We start from the raw sequence: 21,422 nt of genomic DNA, 5'->3' as shown, positions 1-21,422 counted from the left end.
TTTGTTAAGTTTTCCCAAATAATTGTTATTTTTAATACATGCAAAATGTTAAGCCTTAATTGTAATTTACAATTGCCTGGAATCCCCTTTTACCCAAAATAATTGGCACATTTTACCAGTCTCTGATGCAGACTTACCTATTTGACTGTGCTAGATCAAAGCATTCAACACTTGTTGGATTTCTTTTCACTTTAGTTTGGAACATGTCTGTGTAATAGTCTAGATCCCAGTCATCAAAGGCAAGACCTTCAAGAAAACAAATGACACAATTTACAAAATAATTTTCCTTGGCTGCTGTATCACCTGATTTTATTTGGAAACTTTATGATGCACTTGAATCCGACACACACACCCACAAAGCGGACCAGTGTTACAAATATACATGTATTATGTTAAAACAATGCCAAAGAGTTTCAAATTTTCCATCGATTCATTAGCTGAAAATGATAATTTGTTCTCCTTTTCACATCTTTTGCACTTACCAAGATCCGTATTAGCCTTCTCCAGTGCAGCTCTACCTTGCCCAATGACATCTATATCATACACAGGTTCAGGTTTAACTTGGATCTCAAAGCTCTCAATTGGTTCCAGATAACAGCATTCCGTCATGCGATCATGTAGTGCTGCAACAATTGCTTTCTGTTCCTTGGTCGTGATTTGATAGATAGCGCCCTCTTGCTCCTTGGCGAATACCAGATAACGCCTGGAGCGCTCAATGCGAGTAATACCTTTAATTCCAGCAGATTGGCAGATCGATACAGCATTTGTGGACCATGCAGTAGAGAAATTGAGCCTTGATAAAAACAAAAAGTAAAAATATGTTGGCATAGCACGTGCATGTGTAGTTTCACAGAACATTTAGCCCATTTATTCAAAGTAAACTGTTGTATAAACTTGACTTTGATTTCTGATATTAATTGCTACTTACACATACTTTCTAATATTAAATTTTTGTTGAAATTATCTGAGTGTCAAACTGAAAGTTTGAACTCTGTAGTCAAGTATGACAATCAGAGTTGTAGCTAGCCTGATTTTAGTGGTGGGCTCTAAATAGCTTGGGACACAATCTTTTAATTTAAATGAATGCAAGTAATCGGGGAATAAGCTCCAGGGTATCCCACCCCCCTAAAAATTGTTTTTTTGCTCTTTTTATGATGAAAAAATCATTATAAATAAATTAAAAAACAATAATTATTATTTTTAATTTTTTTTTGTGCCGGGTGGCCAGCATCAGTGGTGGCCGCACACCGTAACTACAACTCTGATAACTAGCCCTCGAATTAAGGATCTGAAGGGGCACGGCAACTTTTTAGGGCAAGTTGAAAATTGCCTTGGATTTTCACTGAAAAGGCAAGGCAGCACAGCAGTTTGTAATATTTCAAGAGGGCATCATGGCAACTGTTGAAAATTTGAGAAGGGCACCAAGGCAATTTCTCAAAAGTGAAGAAAACACACACAAACATTGATAGATGATTTTATAATGAAGGGGCAGGGCTGGGGCACCGACAGCAACTTCATTAGAGGGCACGGCAAGTGACTGCCTTGGGTAAAGGACATATTTTAAGGGCATTACGGCAGTGGGGATGGGCACCCATGGCAAAATGTCATGGGGTCGCGTGTCATGAGGTGGTCCATTTTGTGTTACATGGTCAAAATGGTAAAAAAAAATTTTTTTTAATATGTTACAGATATTGTAAAACTACAACATCTCATAACATTTTCACCTCAAAAATGTTTATCGTTTTGGCGTAATTGCCTATTTAATAACTAATTAGCCCATAGGCCGCAATGTAAACAAAATTTTCAAATGCGTTTTTCTCAAATTGGACCTTATTCACATAAAATACCCCACAACAAATGTCTGAAGTTGGATTTTGTCCAATGTGCTAGGATATGTTCACAACATAGTGATGCATCAGTCTCACCCTTCAAAAAAAATTTATGTAATCGCGTTCACGATATACAGGGTGCGCCAAAAAAAATTGATATTTTTTAATTAAAATTTAATTAATCATTCATATTTTCCCAACACTACTTCCTACCATTTTCATAATGCACAAATTAGTTTCCTTGTGCAATTTCCTTTCAGAAAATACATACATTTATCATGATACAGTGAATATTAAAGGAGATATGGACCTTTGCAGTTTTTGCACGTGATTGCATTGACTTCTGTGCATTTAGAAGCAACCCGTGGTACAAAATGTAATGAGAAACTAATATGGAATATGAAATTGATCAATTTTTTGAAGTCAATCTTGTTTCTTTGAGTAATTGGCTCTAAAATGAGACATTGAAAAGCTCAATATGACAAGGGGTTATGAAGATACAATAATTTATTCAAATCAACACTATGGAAATCTTACATTTTCCTATGCTAATAGTACTCCTGATCCACGTGCTCCTGATCCATGTGCTCCTCCACCCCATCAATTTTCAATTCCAGCTGATGCCATTTATTTAGTTTCACTCACTTTTCAGTACTAGTTTACACAGTTTTAGCTCTGTTCTTTAGCTTTAAAATGAGACCCAAAGTAGCTCAATAGGGAGGGCGAGTTAGCGCAGCGGTAATTCCCTCGCTTTGCACCACTGAGGTCCCGGGTTCAAGCCCAAGCGCGCCCAAGGACTCATGTGCACTTGGTTTATCCCGATTCCATGCTCGCTCTCGCAGGTTTTCTCCGGGATCTCCGGTTTCCTCCTGTATCGCAAAAATCGGTGATTAGTTGTTTGGTTATCAAAACTTCCTTCACCCAATGGAATTTGGGGAGCTGCACAGATAATTGGTGGATGTTACAATCTAAATGCGGATAGGTGTGCGCTGTTCGGCAGCAACCTAGTTGATGCGATCTGATTGTGATGATTCACCATTGCAGCGAAATTACAGCGCTTTGAGTCCTCTAAGATCTGGAGAAAGGCGCTTTATAAATCCAAAATTTAATTATTTATTATTATTTAATAGGACAATGGGTTGGTTCAATATGACATTTTTCATTCGCCTACATTCGAAAAATTGTAACACCTCCACCTTTTTTGGAGTACCAACTTGTGACATGCGACCATGGGTGCCGTGGGTTAATTCGAGGGCTGCTGATAACAATTGATGTGTGTACACTACAATATGTAGGTCATGATTTATTATTATGGTACTCTGAAATTTTATCCACCAGTTATGTACGTACATCATACATGGCATGACGGTAATGTTTTGGGATGGATGACGAGCATCACTGGGACACACTATGTTTATCAGTAATATGGGTACCGGTAACACTTAGCAAATTACCAGCATGGAATGATGCCCATCACCTGCTATTATATGATGCCTTCCTCGAGGCAGTAAAGGAAAATCAAATTTTGTGATTTTCTTACAAACTGCTCATTTTTGCAGGAATCTGGTATGCTTGTTGGAGTCCTTGCATCATTTGCTTTCTGAAAATGTACATTTATAGACCAATTGACATGTGACATCATTGCCCAGCAATTTCCATTGTTCTTTGCCCTGCAGTGTGCATACGCATTGTAGTTTGCTCAGGGCATGTGCATTTTAAATCGCCCACCACATTTCATACAGCACAAGAACAATGTAGCAGTTCGTTCCAGCATATTGATAGACCAGTCCCTCGCCTTTGTTGATTAACAATGATGTCAAGTGGTCTATACTTTCATAAATTATATACCAGTACTTATCATGCAATAAAAAACAATTTCTAAATTACTACCGTGAGGAAGGCATACAAGCTATAGATATCATACTTGCATTTTACCTTGGTCCAATTTCAAATAGAAATCCCTCTGATGCCACATTTTCCTTGTCAAGAAATGATTCCAATCCCAAATTATGACTTTCAAAAGATGTTTCAAGAATCCACTTCAGTTTCTTGCAATCTTCATCATTCAGGTTCACTGAGTTGATTCAAAAGAGAAGAACAATAATTATACAATATACATCAAACTATTCGCTTATATTTTATACCCAAAAAGTATATATAATCCATCTTCATTTCACAAATTCACAAATTTCAAAGAGGAAAGACAAAATTCGGTTTCAAAATACGATGTATGAAAAACATTTACAATTAAGTCACAATTTTACAGTGAGTTCTTTCTCTCAAAATTAGTAATAATTGTTATTCCAATAAGAAAGAAAGAACAGTTTACCAACCCAAAGTGTTACAATTCTAATAAAGAACTTTGGGAATAGGACTCGCTAAATATTTTAACCGGCGAGGTAGGTACCAGGGAATAATCACACGGCTTGGTAGATGCGTCTTAGTTCACTCGTCTCGGCTAGTCCCTCAAGATTGGTATTTGGTTCATCGTCTCTTCATCATAGATTTGGCCTGAGTAGGGGCGCTAAAATAAAGTTCTTCATAGAACCAGAGGTTCAACCAGGGACTTATTTAGGCTTTTAGAATCAGCCAAGCACGAGTATTATCACACAAACATGAAGACAATCAAAACCCAATTTACTGTTAATTAAGTTATATTTATTACTTACTACATCTTCTTCATTCGGTATGAAACTTTATATTAAAACTAACACGTGAACTAGGAGTAGAACAAACTCCATTATCAAGTAATAATTAGCAAGAATTGTTCTCGCTCTAAAATAAGAAGTTGTGTTCAAATCTTGACGTACACGGAGAGTTTATGGAGAGATGTTAACCATCTGAGTGAATGCCACAGACTACAATTAAACATCCGTTTAAGTGCCGCGTCCACAAAACCTTCGTTTACAAAAGACCATTGTGACGTTTAACGATAGTCTAATCGAAATGATACGAGAGAGTGATCTCACTCGAGGTGAATGACACCATAGTTTTGAATAAATAAATAAATTAAAATAGAAGGCATGGGATATAAAATAATATATCGCCACAACACAATTAACGGTAATGGAGATACGCATCCTTCATTAGAACATATAAACACAGTGGGGAACAATTGCTCGCTACAAGAGGAAACTGAATAAGAAAGAAAGAACAGTTTACCAACCTAAAGTATCACAATAAAACAAGACAACATCTTGTTATAAATTCCATTAGTTCATGGCTCAAGCTCAAAATGCTCTGGTGACATGAATTTTGGGTTTAATACACATGGGCTGCACATGCACAATGCATGCATTCCTCTCATTCAATTTCTTTGAAAATGCCATTATAACCTACCTCCAAAAGCCGTCTCTACATTGTAGCTGATTTCTGTCTTTAAATCAATACTGGTGCAATCCTGGAGTAGATTTTGTATCTTGGTAACAGTCACTTTATGGGCTCCGGCATGCAGTGCTGGTCGTCTGTAGAATCATAATATCGCCATACTACTCTAGTTCTAACAAAGAAAAATATGTACCAGTGTCACAAGGGAGACATTATCTTAACAGTGCATATAACTCTGTAAGAAGTTAATATCCTCCTGAAGGTCTTTTAACAATAGAAATGTTAACCTCATGGTCCACCTAGATTTCTTAGTAAAGGTTTTCAACTTGCCTGGTCCTACATGTACTTATGTTCAAGATTTCTAAAAGTATCTACATTGTAACTGCAGTTGTATATTTTCCTTGAAGACCTTGTAATAAGATTGATAACACCAAGGCATAGCATAAATGTTATGGGTTTCTGATTTCAATGCAGGGAACAGTGGAAAAGTTGTGATTGGCAACTCATCAGATTATGGTAATCTTTGTTGTCTACTATGACATAGTTTATGGAGTGATTCAAAAAGAATACATGCATGTATGCATCGGTAATTTTTCATGGTATTAAGATAGTGGGTCCTTGATGCAGTCAAGATTCTCTCTACAGTGTGGGCCAAAAACAACTTTACCCAATTTTAAAGGTCCATATCTCGAAATTGAAAAGTCTGCTTCAAATTGTTTTTACATGTTCGTAAACAACATTTTCTTAGGAGTATTTGGTGAAAAAACTATCCAAAATGTATTAAATTAAAAACGTGATGCTAGTTTTAAATGAAAGGGTCAAAATTAACTTTGTCCACGCGAAGACCTACAAGCTGTCGCGTCGCATCATTTGCAATAGCGAGTTCGATAGAGAATGAGAACCACTCACTATACGCACAAATTTCTGAAATTTGTTCAGCGGTTTTATATAACACAATAATATAAATCAAACATAAACAATTTAAATGTCAAGCTATGATATTTCCTCATGATATGCAGCTTTCTTGCTGCAAAGATATAAAAACAATTCTCTTCAAATATACGCAAAGCAATTGTAACCTCATACCTCATTTTTGTCATTTTTTGTCAAATGTTATCTACAAGAAAGTTATTGCACTTATTGCGTTCGTGGTATGTTGGGTTAATTGTTGCTTTGACAACTGACTCTGGGGTAGTGGGTTAGCTGCAAGTTCCCTTTGTACCGCTGCAATACTTGCAGCTGAACGGCCAGTTCATGGACGTCCGCTCCGTGCTTTGCATCTATTAGTCACACTTCCGAGGTTGTGAAAGTTGTTCGTAAGTAGAGTTATGGTAGGTTTCGGCAAGACTCTTACGTTCGGGAAACGAATCCGAAATTGATGCTGCACTTCCAAAAAGCATTATGTTCTTAAGTATACCTCTACCATAAAGGTCCTCTCTTGTGTTGTGAATTGCCTTATCTTGACACCTTGCAAACCTATTTAGAAATAAGCCACGCGGTCAAAATGCATGAAGACCTATTTAAAATTAAAAAAATGTGCCAGATGAAACCTTTGTAATTGTATAATTATTACGCTTATTGTTTGTCAATGACAGGAGTGAAGTTTGAGTATATGACAAGTAAATGGGGATTAAAATCGATTGTATTTCTTTCATGTATGTAAAACAATCATCACTTTTCAAAGACAGGCCAAACCTGTTTACTAATTACATGTATGCCTAACGATATGTATGCCTTACTCTTAGCAATCAGACAAATCCCATTGAATTACGTGTGGACAAAGTGATTTTTAACCCTCGGACGTAAAACTAGCACCATTTTGTTAATTTAGCTCCTTTTGCTTTCATTTCTTCATCACATACTTTTAGAAAGATATACATTTAGAATTTGTAACAATATCATGATCAGCTCTTCTACAATTCGAGCAATCACCCTCTGAAATTGGGTAAAGTTGTTTTTGGCCCACACTGTAGTACATGCAAGTGTCTATAATCAGCCATGTAAATATTGCTGACCTAAAAGTTACAATAAAGAAATAACTGATTGTAATCTCCTTGGAATTTGGTATACAGGAAAACTAAACAGTTAGAGTCTTAGCCAGAAATCAGAAACCACCCGTCCAATCTATACCAACATTTGACCCTCAAATGTCAACTATTACTTGTCTATACCCATGGAAGGGTCACTGGGTTCAAATATGTCCTGATCGGCAGAAAAAAGTGGCTCCTGGTTCACCAAGATTTGAAGAAACCAGGGGCCACTTCCAATTACCAAGGGGCCAATAAAAATAAAGATATGCTTGCTGGATGGGTTAAGCACTATTTGCTTTATAACTTTTTGGTTCTCTATCCAGAGGGCAAGGTTTGTGAGAAAAGTGTCCCCTGGTCAACTACAAATGAGATGGAACCAGGGGCCATTGCAGAGTTTCTGGGGGCCAAACGGCTCTCGTCTCCTGCTTAATTTCACCCTTGGTTCTGATTTGGCCTTAAAGCCTGATGTACGATCTTTTTTAATTTTTAGATTTTTCTTTTTTTTCTTCCAAAATGATAAAATACAATAATTTATGCAATTATTATATGAAAGTTCCCAATACATTTGGATGCGAAAAACATTGGAAATTTGCAACTTTTTTTTTAGAAACAACATCATAAACTTCACCTCTATCACTCGGAATATCTCATACTTTTTGGATTAGGACGCCGAGTGCGGAATCAGAGTTAGTCTCATACGCAGCCACGTGTGTGGAGGGAGCATAACCAAACTGGCTGCATCTAGAGTCTAAGATTTGCGATTGTTCCAACATATTATCATAATCTGAAAATTATGATAATAAATTATGTCGGACCAACAGAAATTCATTCTGTTTTACTACAAATAGGGCGAATTTGATAGTTTGCTCATAGATGTAAGTAAGTTGGAACATGTGTAAGTATTACAAATATGCCAAAAAATCAGTTTTGAAAAAAAAAAGGTATCTTCTGAAAAAAGATCGTACCGTACATTAAATGAGGATTTTGTGATTCCTAGCATCCTCTTTTTATGACATCATTTTATTCCCAAAATTTCAGTTGATTCCGATTTTGCGTAAACTTGCGAGTTATGCATTGATTTAGTGGGACACTGCTCCATATAGGTCACTGTTGTTTTTTCGTTCTGGTATACCAGAACGAAATTCAAATTTGGCAATATTTTTGCTAAAAGAATGAATCTGCAAGAATTTTTTTTGTACATAAACATTATGTAGCCAGAGGTATCCAGTGCCGTGGTATAAAAATCTCAACTTCGTTTGAGAAAGTGGGGGGATGAGGCTGTGGATCTCGAAATGCCCTTTTAAGGCTTTAACATGTCACTTTGAATTAGTCCCAAGTTCATATGATAGGCCCTACCCTATCACATCTGTAAAATCCATTAAATCTAATCTACCCAAATTAGATTAGCCATATGGCTGGCTAAGACCTTGTGCTGTGACCTGATACATGTATATTTGGAAAATCAACTTCTTTAAAACTTACATATGGTATAACATAAAATGTCATCCCTTTCAAGCACTCATGCAAAAAGAACATGTAAATGTTTCTTGTAAATGTGAATACAGCGTGACGTCTACAATCATCATGATCATGTAATATTTTGATTTCAAATGAAAGGCCCTATTTTTCTCATAAACATATATCTTCGGAACTTAATTAACCGGTTAATTATAAACTGCGGTTAATTAACCAGTTAATTAACGGTAATGAACCGGTAAGATTGGTTAATTATGGTTGGAAAATATATAAATCCGAGCTTGGAATTCAATACATGCCATCATACTGAAGAACATTGTGCAAGCATTTAACATGAGCTTGTCCACTTTTAGCTTTAAAACATTCCATTTTAAAATGTTAAAATTAAAAAATTATTTTCTTATAAACTTTTTGGGTCATATCAATTTGTAAGCGCTCTTTAGCAATGTCATATTTCATTGAATTTACAACCGTAATGACAAAACAGACGAAAATTTTAACTTTTTGCACAAGATTTGCAATTTAAGAAAGCGTTCAAGCTTTGACTTACGTTTGGCGGACAGAATGGAGGAAACTTAAAGTGAAAGATATCCTACTTAAAGGAACTTTTTCTAGGGTGAAATTTTGTGTAGAATCTGAATCTGACATAAAAAATGCATAATTATCAACTTGAAAATTTTCCCCATAGCACTGTACAGGCATATTTCTGCCCAAAATCGTCAAATTTGAGCAAAAATTTTTGTTAAAAAAATAAGTCCTTCAAAATGGAGATACTTAAGGCTAAACAAAAAACATGTTGCTCTAGAGAAAGGTATTGGTTAGAGCAACATGTTCTTTGTTTAGCCTTACATGTACACCTCCCAGTTTTGAAGGACTTATTTTTTTTCAAATTCCGTTACTTTTTTTACGCCCTCAAAATTCTTAGGGGTGGGGGTAGCATATTGCAAGTTATTTTCTCTTCTGTAAATCTAGCTTACTTATTTGTTATATCACCATTTAACTATTGAAATACTGAGCAAAAAGACACTTAAAACATCCCTATAGCTCATACCATTGTGGAGATATGGCATTTTCAAATCGAAAATGAGGCAAATATTATACTTTTTTCCAAATCAATTGTCACCCAAACCCTCAAGTTTCTACCCCTGCTATGAAAATAAAGAAATACATGGATCCCATTCAATGCTTTTAATAGCACAATATTGTTCCCTTGTTACACAATTAGCATAGAAAATTAGGCACTATTTGATAGTTTTCATGTTCATACACTCACAGGAAATTAGCAAGTCAAAATTTTTGTCACCCCAAAACGGCCATTTTCGACCAAAATTGTACCAAAAAATGAATTTTTCTCAAAATCAGTGAAAAATAAGGGGTTTTAAGTGCCAAAATCTGAAAATATGTGACATTTTACCCCTAATAACATTTAAGTAATCAAGAATTTTGACTGTTTTCACCCCTAAATACTTTTTTCACGGTTTGTCCGCCAAACGCAAGTCAAAGCTTGAACGCTGTCTTAAAAAGAATTGGCCATTGCTCATTAAAATGAAGCTAGTATATGGACAAAATAAGTGTGCTCTTTCATTTAAAATGACATAAAATTTGAAAAATATTGTAAGGAACACTTGAGGTTTTGACTTTAAAAACCTACATTTTGTGCTTGGATAATAGATATAGGTAGTTTTCAACAGATTTACCACATTCACCTTGCCATAACATTGAATTGCATTATCTGTTGCCCTAATGAGGAAAAGTGTTTTTAGGGGGAAGTGTTAGCTTTCTTTTGATATAAAAAAAAATCGGATTGGAAGAAGGGAACACTTGAGGTTTTGACAAAAACAATCACAAAATCCTATTTTCCACTAGATCTAACACAGCTCTTATGATGCTATGCACTAAACTATGTAGTATACGTATTTAACTCATATTATAATCGCACATTATAGATCCGATCGCAAATTTTAAGATTTTCACAAAATAACCATTTTCAAGTAGGGCCTACTCATTTTCCAAAAACTTGGAACTTTTCACTAATTCAGTACGACGGCAACTTCGTGACCTCTTTTGTTTGATAGAAAATTTTTACGGGTTGGTGAACACGGGTTACGTAACTAAATGTTGAAAATTTGGCCGGCAAACATGTTTTAGCGAAATAGCTCCAGAAATGGGAGACACGGGTCGCTTTTTTTGCTTAAATTGTGTACCATGATCACGGATAAGATACCAAACATTTGTGCAAAGAACAAAAACGAGTAAAAGTTGAATAATATTGAAAATAATGAAGCTTGAACATGTCCAAAGTGGCCGGAAAATGAGAAAAATTGCATGTCACGATCACCAAAATGGTTAAATCTACAACTATGAGCAAACGCCGGTCTTAAGCTTTTCTGTAATGATAGATATTAACTAACTTGAGCTTGTATTAAATTTTCAGCGAAAATGATTGGTGGAACAATCGAGTCGTAGGTTGGAAAGTTACTCTCAAAGCGGCCCGTGTCTCAATCGCGGCGTGTCCCATTAGTGACAAGTGTCACTAGCAAAATAGCAGCCGGCCTTGTCATTATATCGAATAATAATCGTCAGAATCGTCCAGTTGACTGCAGTGATATTTCTTTATTCAAGTAAAATACTGCATTGACTTACAAAATATTGAAGTCAATATAAAAAGTAATATCACCTCATTTGACTGAACTTAAAAGCAGTTTTAAAAATATTATTGTTGATCGAGTCCCTGAATGAGAAATAAGATTGCAAAAGATACTGAGTATGTTACAGCAGGTTGTGATGGTCTAGTGGTTGACGCCGTGGTTTGAAGTGCGAGAGGTTGAAGGTTCGAATCCTACAGCATTTCGATTTTTTCTCTCTTGTTCTGTTAGGCCTATGGTGTAGGCCCGTCATCAGTATTATATGATCAATTAAAATATTTCTATGCAACACGTTTGCAATGTTTTTCTTTATGCGTAGGCCTACATATTAAAAAAAAATAAGATAGCGTCAGCCATAATTTACTTAATTTCAAACCTGATATTTTGGCATAATATTATTTGTAATTTTTACACCGTTCTTACACCATACCCAGACATACACATAATCGGAATCAGCGTTTCGTTGTCTAGAGTAACTTTAATTATCTTCAATAGAACACCACAAGCGGTCAAGATAAAAAAAATGCTTTCTTTCATTTTACCTCATTATTTCTGCTTCAAATGATCAGAAACCCTTCCTGAAAGTTGTTTACTAATATCATAAATATTTTCAACAAAAAAAACCCGCTATGGTAGGGTTCGAACTTCCAACCTCACGCACTTCAGGCACGGACTTAGCCACTAACTAGACCATCACAACCTGCTTACTTATTCTCGTACCTTTTGCAATGTTATTTCTAATTCAGTGTCTCGTTCAACAATAATCTTTTATAAACTGTTTGTAAGTTCAGTCAAATGGCTTGAAATTACGTTTTATATTGACTTCGATATTTTGTATGACAGGGCAGTATTTTGTATGAATAAATAAATATCACTGTAGTCAACTGGACGATCCTGACAATTATTAATCGATTATATGGACAAGGCCGGCTGTTAATTTTCCTGCTGACACTGGTCACTTATGGTCACGACGATTGCGAGGGAAGCCGCTTTTGAAAGCAACTTTCCAACCTACGACTCGATTGTTCCACCAATCATTTTCGCTGAAAATTTAATACAAGCTCAAGTTAGCTAATATCTATCATTGCAGAAAAGCATACGACCGGCGTTGGCGCATAGTTGCAGATATAACCATTTTGGTGATTGTGACATGCATTTTTTTTTTTTTTTTAGGCTACTTCGCGCACAATAAACATTCATTTTCTCCACAATAATTGGACTTTTACACGTTACGGTACTGTTTGCCTTATACTCATGTTTCATATCTTATCTATGGGCTCAATATGGAAATGAAGGAGAAACCACTCGTGTATTCCATTTTTTGATGTTTTCTGAAAAACTGTATTTGCCACCTGATTTACAACATTACGTTACGTAACAGCAAAGGTCACGCCGGTAAAAATTACCGGAAGTGAGCTAAGTTGCTGTCGTACTGATTATATTTAAGAATCCATAATGATCTGCAACACAATTTCATGTTGAAAAAATTCTAGAAAATATGACAAAAAAAAAAATGCAAGAAATTAAAGAAGATAAAAAAGTAAAATTAAAAAAAAATATTTTTAAATATTGCAAATCCAAACTTTTGGGGAGAAAATTCATGCATTTTGGAAAAAAAATGTGCAAATTACGCACTTTCGAAAACTGGCGCATACATTTTGCTCTCAAAAATCGCACATTTTCCCCAGATATACTTATCTATGGGTGAGTTTTCAGTGGAGACCAATGCCCCTAAAAGCGACCAATTAGAGCAAATTTGGGTGCTTTTTTGTGCATTATATTGATACATAGATAACAGCAAAAAGTAGGTAGGCCTACCGTACAATAGAGAAAGTCAGCATCCAAAAGTCTGTGTGGCACATCCCTGTGGCCATGCGATATAAGGTGGGTACCTCTTTCGTGACGCACCATAAATTTCTGAAAATTACGTCTTCCCGCATTCAAAATACCATATCTTGAAAAGTATTGACCCTACCTCAGCAAAATTATACATTTTCTGAAAGGAAATTGTCCAAGGATTCCAAAAATGACATTGTTTTTGTGGTGGCAGTATGCCTTCAGAATGTTATATTCCAAAGTAGGAAGAATTTTTTCAAAAAAAGTGTGTCTGAAAAAAGTTTCATATTTTCATTATGATATACCCTACATGAAATTAAATGCCAGATTTGAATTCCTCAAGCCAAGACCTTTCCAAATATGTATAGTTTATTGGGGGTTGACATATTACTTGACCCAAAATATTTGAATGAAAATTGACTACTCGCGACTTGAATAAAACAACAAAAAGGCAGAAATATGTGTAGTGTGTTTCAATAAAGGTTATGATTAGTAAAAAGTAGCCTGATTAAACAGAAAAAATCATCAATAAACTCACTGAAACATATTCACATACAAATTTCAAACATACAAATTATCAAAATAAGTCATTCTACAAGCATATGTTTATATTGAGCATATAATGTCTTCGTGATCCTCAGTTTGAAGAACAACAAGGTTTGTAGTAGATTTTTTCTGTGATGGAGTTATGTCAATACCTAATATCTGCTTTGGGATAATAACTTTTCTTGGATCAAGTAAGCAACCCTGCCTTGATGTTTTTTGGTAAAACAACAATTACTTCATCTCCATGTACAAAAGTGTAGTTAAAATCTGACTGTGCTTGTGTTTGCTCATCAACAGTAATAACTCCGTCTGATTCCAATTCAAACAAATGGTAGTCATATGTAGGGAATCAGAACCAGGTTTAATAGCAACAAAATGATCCCTTGCATATCAAATCATACATAAAATATATTATTATTTTAAAGCTGTTCTTCAGTTGGTTCAACAGGTTCAATTGAATTTTCAGCAACATTGGTACTTCGACTTTCTGAAGCCCCCCCCCACATTGCACCTTAATAATTAATCCTTTCTTGATACCTAATTACCCTTCTAATTAATAAAAATGTAATTTTGAACATGTTTAAGATTAACAATGTACATTGTAATATAAATGCAAAACACTTGGATATGAAATAGGGAGGTAAACATTTTACGTACATGTAAGTTCTGTAAAATAATGCTTTCATCGGAAGCCGTAAATCAGGAATCTGAGCTTGTTAATTACTTAATCCTTAGTTTTATAAGACTACTTATGACATATTATTAATTCTTTAATCAAATAACATTTCCTCTAGACATGTTTTTAGTTTGTAGAATCAAATAAAGTTCAACCAAACTTGGGATGCCGCTTTTCCCATACAGTTTCTATGGTACCGTGTCCCAATATCCATGTCCCAATATCCGCCCACCTGCATGCTCGTTAGCATAATTAATCATAAAGTTAATTAGAATCGGTGGAGAAGGCTAGCTTTGGTTTCAAATGAAAGAAGAAAGAATAGGCTTTAAAATGATATCAAAATAAAAGCTGTAGGTGTTCATCTTCATATCTAAACAACTAAAGTCATTTCATATTTTAAGAAAAATGTCACACCACCCACTTATTAGTACTCCCACCTTGTAACGCAGGGCCCTGTACAAAATTTTTCAAAGACCCCCCCCCCCCCATGGATTTGTGTATGTGATCAACTGCTCATAGACCATGATAATTATAGTGGCATGACACTCTAGGACTAAAGAAGAAGAAGAAGAATACTATTTTAATATTTCCAGTGAATATTGGAGTGATATTAAAATGTTGAAACTTTAAAAGCGTATGAATAATTCAAAATTCATAATTAACCTATTTTACCACCGGTTAAATATGATGCGGTTAACCTCAATCTTACCGGTTAAGGGGGTACTACACCCCTGCCCAATTTTGTGCCTATTTTTGCATTTTTCTCAAAAATTATAGCGCATTGGGGACAAGTAAGATGTAAACTGCTCCAAAAAAGAAACTTACCAGGTAAGAAATTTGTCTGTCAAATTCAAACGACAAATTGTGTTACACTAAATGGGATATGAGTGGAAGCAGTGTTAATTGACGCGAATTTTTACACCTCATTTGTTGCAAACGGATGAGTATTTTTGAAGTTATGCTTATTTAACCGAACCTATCCACTGGAATGAAAGTTGCACTCATACCACTTGAGATGGTTGGCAGTATACAGGTGTAATCAGTGCTCTCCTCTTCTTCTTTGCATGACTAACTTTCCTATTGCTTCTTGTGAGAATGAAGAATGATCAAAGTTCAATGACAATTGTCCTTATTCAATCATCTGAAGAAATTAAGTCGAATGAAAGAATCAATATGATGACCAGGGATTTAGGGGACCTTGGGTGTGTCCAGAGTATTGCGTTCATGTGGTCGTTGGTTCAAGACCTGACAAGACCAAGCAATATGCCTAAATTAAGTGAAAATCAGAGATGGCTTTTAAATGGAATGTTAGAGGTCAGGATCGACAGATTGATCAACAGCATGCGTCGCCGGTGTTTGGCTGTCATTGATGCAGATGGTGGACACACCAGGTATTGAAGACTGTTAAGATGGTTCATGTGAGGAAGGTTTGAGCAGGAAAGTGTGAGTTGACAAAGAATAAAAGTTCTGAACATCCTTTCATGTGTCTGTTTATTGTGTGAATTCATTGGGGCGGACCTGCAACTTTCAAATTTGATAGTAGGCTTGTTCAAATGAGCATAACTTCAAAAGTTTTGATCTGTTTGCGACAAATGAGGTGTCAAACTCCGCGTAAATGTACACCGCTTCCACTCATATGCTACATGTATTCAGTATAATACGATTTGTCGTTTGAACTTGACAGACGAATTTCTTACCTGGTAAGTTACTTTTTGGGACCAGTTTATATTATAGGGGCAGGGACTACAACTACTGCACTGGAAATTTTATTTCAGCACAAACAACAGTTGTGGAGTTACAGTCAAAAATGAGGGAAAACCAATATTTGATCAATAAATCAATAACTAATTGCTTTGAATTGCTGAATTTTTAGTACAGTAGTTGTAGTCCTTGCCCCTATAATACATATCTTACTTGTCACCAATGTGCTATAATTTTTGAGAAAAATGCAAAAATAGGCACAAAATTGGCCAGGGGTGTAATACCCCCTTAACCGGTAAGATTGAGGTTAATTAACCGACTAAGAACACTGGATATACCGATTTGGAACGCCAAATTTCACTATGTTAATGAGAAAAATATGCGCTTTCACCTGATACCAAAATCAGCATTTTGATGAGGTAAAGTGGGGGATGAGATTGTCAATCAGGTGAATACAATTATTATATTCATATGCATTCTTTTTTACTGTCACGCTACAGTGCGTTTTAACATGAGGGGATGAAATGTCCAGGGGGATGAAAATGCGAGGGGATGAAATGTCCTGGGGATGAAGTGTCCAGTTACCAATCAGGTTACCCACCAATTATTACGACATATTTTATTGAATCTGTTCAGACTTGATATGCTGCGGCACAGTTTGTTTCCACATTGGAACATTCTCGTTATCGGGGAAATGTATGTTAACAATTACAATCCCCAAAGCCAAGGAAAGGTGGGGTGTTCCTCACTAACGTCAACCAATTGTTGTTACTCACAGCCACACAGTCATGACAGTATATAACTTCTACTTCTACTTCTACTTCTATACTCGGTAGGATCCACATGTGGATGTATAGCGGATATCTGTTGACCGCTATCCTGTCAAGTATTCTAATTGGCAATGAATTGGGGGGGGGGGTTAATGTATTGTTAGTGTTAGATTTACAAGAGAATACCGAGGTTACCTGGCGTCCCGTAGCCGCTTGTGGTATAACACCTACAGTTAAAACTTCTGTAGGGAGTATATGGAGGCATAGCATCCAAGAAGATAATAAGCTTACTATACTAAAATGCAGAAAACCTTTTACGAGCGCGACTACCGTGATGTTGCAAATTCGGCGCTAACAACGCGTACGGCGCAAAGTTCATTCATAAATTTCCACTCGGCAACAACAGATCGCCTCAGCAGCCAATCAGAGACAAGTGCGTGCAACGCAGTAAATACGCGGTGTATCCTTACAATACGCGCTCGTCTAAGGTTTTCTGCATTTTAGTATAAAATTATGCTGTCATCATGTCATGCCTGTCGAATTCGGCAGTTTTCTCACACATGTACGAACATGTTTCTTGTTATTTTTACCTTTTAACTTTAGTCCAGGTTACCAATATAGTACAGAATATTTCCTAATTTTACTCGTTATTCAATTACAAAATATCCTAACTTACGCAGGTGTCTGTGATGGTAAAAATCCAATAAATTTCCATTCAAATAAATAGCACAAAATCCCCGCGAACTTGAACCACAATATTAGTGTTGGGCGATACTAGATACTCGATATTCAGACATCGGCGATACCCAGAGGATGATTTAAGGAAGCCCCATCATGCACTGTAAACGTGTTATCACTAGAGTTTCAACTGCCACTTTACTTTTCAAATCCCATTGAACTCTGTGCAAAAGATGTTGTTTTAGAATTGCCCGTGTGTCATTATTACTTGGTCGATTTCAGATTTAAAGTGATGTATGCATGACGGATAATTCACACCTTCTGTAGATAACATAAAATGTGAAATCGACCAACTTTTTGAAGGTGTTTTTATTGTAAATATATCTGTCCAAATTCAAATTTAACCATGCACGTGTGTATGCAGTGGGCGGGCATTGGTGTCATGTTCACTCACACAGCTGTGCTATTAACCGCAAGACTTGCTGGGAAGTGCTTAAATCATCCTCTGGGCGATACCATAGGCCTAATAATTATTGTTTTAAACGGGTTGGGCAAGTAAAGTAGTACTCTCCGAAAAGTTTTTGTTCACCCACATCTCATATGCACAGTTTATCCCGTACATACCATGTGCCTTGAATAGCTATTGTAAGCCACCAAACCTGTGGTTAAGAGGCTAGGAAATCATTCCTAATATCTCATACCCTCGTTTGTATGCCTTTATCTAATCCCCCGCTCCCCATGACAAGGACAATTTAGCACATCGTCAGAGAGACTGAATAGTGTAGGGAATTTTTAGCCTTTTTTATTAAACATGTTTTCAATTGGCTTATAGCAATCACATGCTGACAATACACATAACTCGGATTGGTTAAGCAGGTCACCATGGTCAGTATAATTAGCTATAATCTTATTTATTTAGTGATAAGGCATAGAAACCTGCATTAGGCGATTTACTTTAGAATATAACTACAGCGCACAAAATTAAGCCCATTCTCTATAGTTATTTTCTATTTGTTTCCAAAGTTTTGAAGTTATATATTCTTTCAAAATAATTATTTACCATCATAACGTTGTGAAAATACATCTAGGCCTATTTGACATTTGAATTGCTAGATAGTGGACTTTCTTATCATACTTTACCCCAGGCATACTGTGCACTGCAGGGGTAGGCCTACCGGTAGTGTTTGAGCAAAATGCAGACCATGCCCACAAGGTATACTTTCTCCCTAGCTCATGTTGCCAGCTGACCTGACTAAAAATCTGAGGGATTCCAGTATAATGATACTTCAACCATGGGTCTATAGAGAAAAAGTAGGGAGGAAGACTTGATCAAGGCTAATGGGCTGATACAGTGGACATTTTGATGTAAGTTTGTTTCCTGTAGGTGGCTTAAAAACCTAATTTATGCAAAATGAGGTTTTGGAAAATTATTTTCAGAGTCAAGATGCAAGTATCATTTATGCCTCAAATCACTTATTTATTGTTAAATCAGCGCAGAGTAGGTTAGTATCTGTGGGTTAGTATAATAATATTGAAAGTCAGTAGACCAAAGTAGAGAACTATAGGCCTACACCTGATCCGTGAACTTTGTCTTTTTAAAGACAAATTCTTGTTTGATAAATTCATTAATTTCTCAAAAAGTAAAAACAGCAGTTTAACAAATAATAGTTAAAATGAAAGCCATTATTGGGGCATAATTATCGTATAGGCCTATCATTAGGGGCTGTGCAATAATTATGAGCCCCGAACGGCTCGCCAAAAATCGCTTGCCCCCCCCTCTCGGCCCGCCAAAAATTCTTTGCCCCCCCCTTGAACATGCCAAATTTTTGGGATCCTAAATTCCAAACTTTTAATGGTCTAGATGTAGGCCTATGTTGCGAGCGCAACGAGCAGGAAAATTTGCATATTAAAGCGTTTCTGTATCGTTTTCCTAAGCCATTTTAGAGTGTTTTATTAAAAAGGCGCCCCGTGAATGCGTGCCAAAAATCGCTTGCCCCCCTTCTCGGCTTGCAAAAAATTTCTTGCCCCCCTGGCTTGCCCCCCCCCCAATTTTACCCTCCCCCCAGGGCTCATAATTATTGCACAGTCCCTTATAATAGGTCTGACACCAATTAAAACATGTGTTTCACGCACTTTAAGGGCATTTCGTGATCCACAGCCTCATCCCCCCCCCCCACTTTTGTCAAAAATGTTGAGATTTTTATACCACTGGATACCTCTGGCTACATAATGTTTATGTAGACTCATAGAAATGAATTGTTCGCCTTGTTAGCGCAATTCAAAAGGAGTAAGTTTGGACAACTCAAAAATAGTGTAAAGTTGCCAAAACAAAATTCATTTTAGTTATCCGAACTTAAAAATGCTGAAAAGCTCAAAAGTTCCGTCAACTAATCAACTTTGTTGGCATTACTTAAAAAGTTGATGTAAGTCGTTGCGTCAACTTTTTATGTAACGCGTAATGCCAACTTCTGAATTCAAGTTCAGGGAACTTAGAAAAATAAACAAGGTTCAAAGAACCAATTAGTTGAGTTATTGTAACTCAACATGTAAGTTGATATAACTCGTTCATATTAAGTTACAGGTACTTATTGTTTTGAGTTATTCCAATTTGGTACTTTGTTACTTTGTAATTAGCAGTATTCAAATATTTATTTTTTGTAATCAGTGCAAAATTTTGTATATAGCACACCTCTAGAAAATTATGCTGACCTAGTTTCATTTTCTGAGTTAATAAGGTAAGTGCAAATGAGTGCGACCAACATAATGATATCGAGTCAGCGTTACTCAAAATTTTACACATTCCCGTTGGCATTACTCGGAAAGTTGACGCAACGACTTACATCAACTTACTGCCAACGAACAATTTCTATGAGTGTACCAAAAATTTCTTCTAGATTAATTCGTTTAGCAAAAATATCGTCAAATTTGAATTTCGTTCTGGTATACCAGAACGAAATTACACACAGCACTAGTGGCCCATGGAGCAGTGTAATACACATAATCATGCATAACTCGCAAACGGCAAAATCGGAATCAAGTTAAATTTTTGGAATAAGCTTTTTTCGTGAATATCTACTGAAAAATGTCATAAAAAGAGGATGCAAGTTTTCTGTAAATATTGACAAGTCTAACGTGATGACTTTTTAATAAAAAAAGGTCATCTCATTCAAAACTTTTTTAAAACTTTATTTCCATTTGCCTTAATGAGACATCTGTAGCACATTTCTTTTTAAACATTAATAATATGCTGTAGGCCCTACAATGGCTAAAAGGAGAAAGCTAATTATAGGCCTTATACCATTAAATCAGCAAAGAGGGTTGCAAAAAAAAAGGCCTATAGTGCAGTTATGTCCACGGCAAATTCACCGTGACCTTTCTAGCCATAAACCAGCGTAGTGAAGAAGAAACCGAGATATGCAGTAGGGCCTACTAACAAGGGAGTGACACTAAATTCACGGTTGTTCTATTAGCAACGCAAAACCTATGAAAAATTCAGCTGGTTTACTAGCTAGAAAGTGAGGCCAGTTATCGATCCGTTATGAATAATTCATGTTGCAAATAACAACGTTGTTGGTTTTGCGAACTTTGCCTGTTCAATGAGAGTATCTGAGCGCGCCCCCAATACATCTGGGCACAAACCAGGCGAAAACGATCCAGTTTAATGAACTTGCGGACGGGTATTCCTATCAGGCACCAGTGATATGTTTTTTCAAAGAAAGTCTACTAATTTGATATGAAATGACATTTTGCAATAGCAAAGTCAAAATTAGGACTTGCTGTCAATAATATGAAGTAAATATGTGACAGAGGCAAGGTGTGAAATACAAGTAGTATTTGAAGTTACAATAACTTGTACCCGTACCTGACCTTCCACCATGGCGCCTTATTCGTCTTATGTATTTCTTTTA

General features: G+C 36.1%; 1 protein-coding gene across 1 annotated transcript in view; it reads right to left on the bottom strand.

Moving 5' to 3' along the window:
• LOC140161327 (phosphoribosylformylglycinamidine synthase-like) overlaps positions 1-17,628 on the bottom strand; it is a 47,751-nt gene extending 30,123 nt beyond the window's left edge. The window contains exons 1-5 of the mRNA XM_072184807.1: positions 17,513-17,628; positions 5,169-5,328; positions 3,765-3,903; positions 483-793; positions 138-246 (exon numbers count right to left, since the gene is read on the bottom strand). Of these exons, the coding sequence (XP_072040908.1) occupies positions 138-246; positions 483-609 (236 nt within the window). The 5' untranslated portion in view covers positions 610-793; positions 3,765-3,903; positions 5,169-5,328; positions 17,513-17,628. The remainder of the gene's footprint in view (positions 1-137; positions 247-482; positions 794-3,764; positions 3,904-5,168; positions 5,329-17,512) is intronic.
• Positions 17,629-21,422: the final 3,794 nt, after the last annotated feature.

This window comes from Amphiura filiformis, chromosome 9, assembly GCF_039555335.1.
Source record: "Amphiura filiformis chromosome 9, Afil_fr2py, whole genome shotgun sequence".
NCBI classification, from domain to species: Eukaryota; Metazoa; Echinodermata; class Ophiuroidea; order Amphilepidida; family Amphiuridae; genus Amphiura; species Amphiura filiformis.
This window is presented reverse-complemented; position numbering and strand designations above follow the sequence as displayed.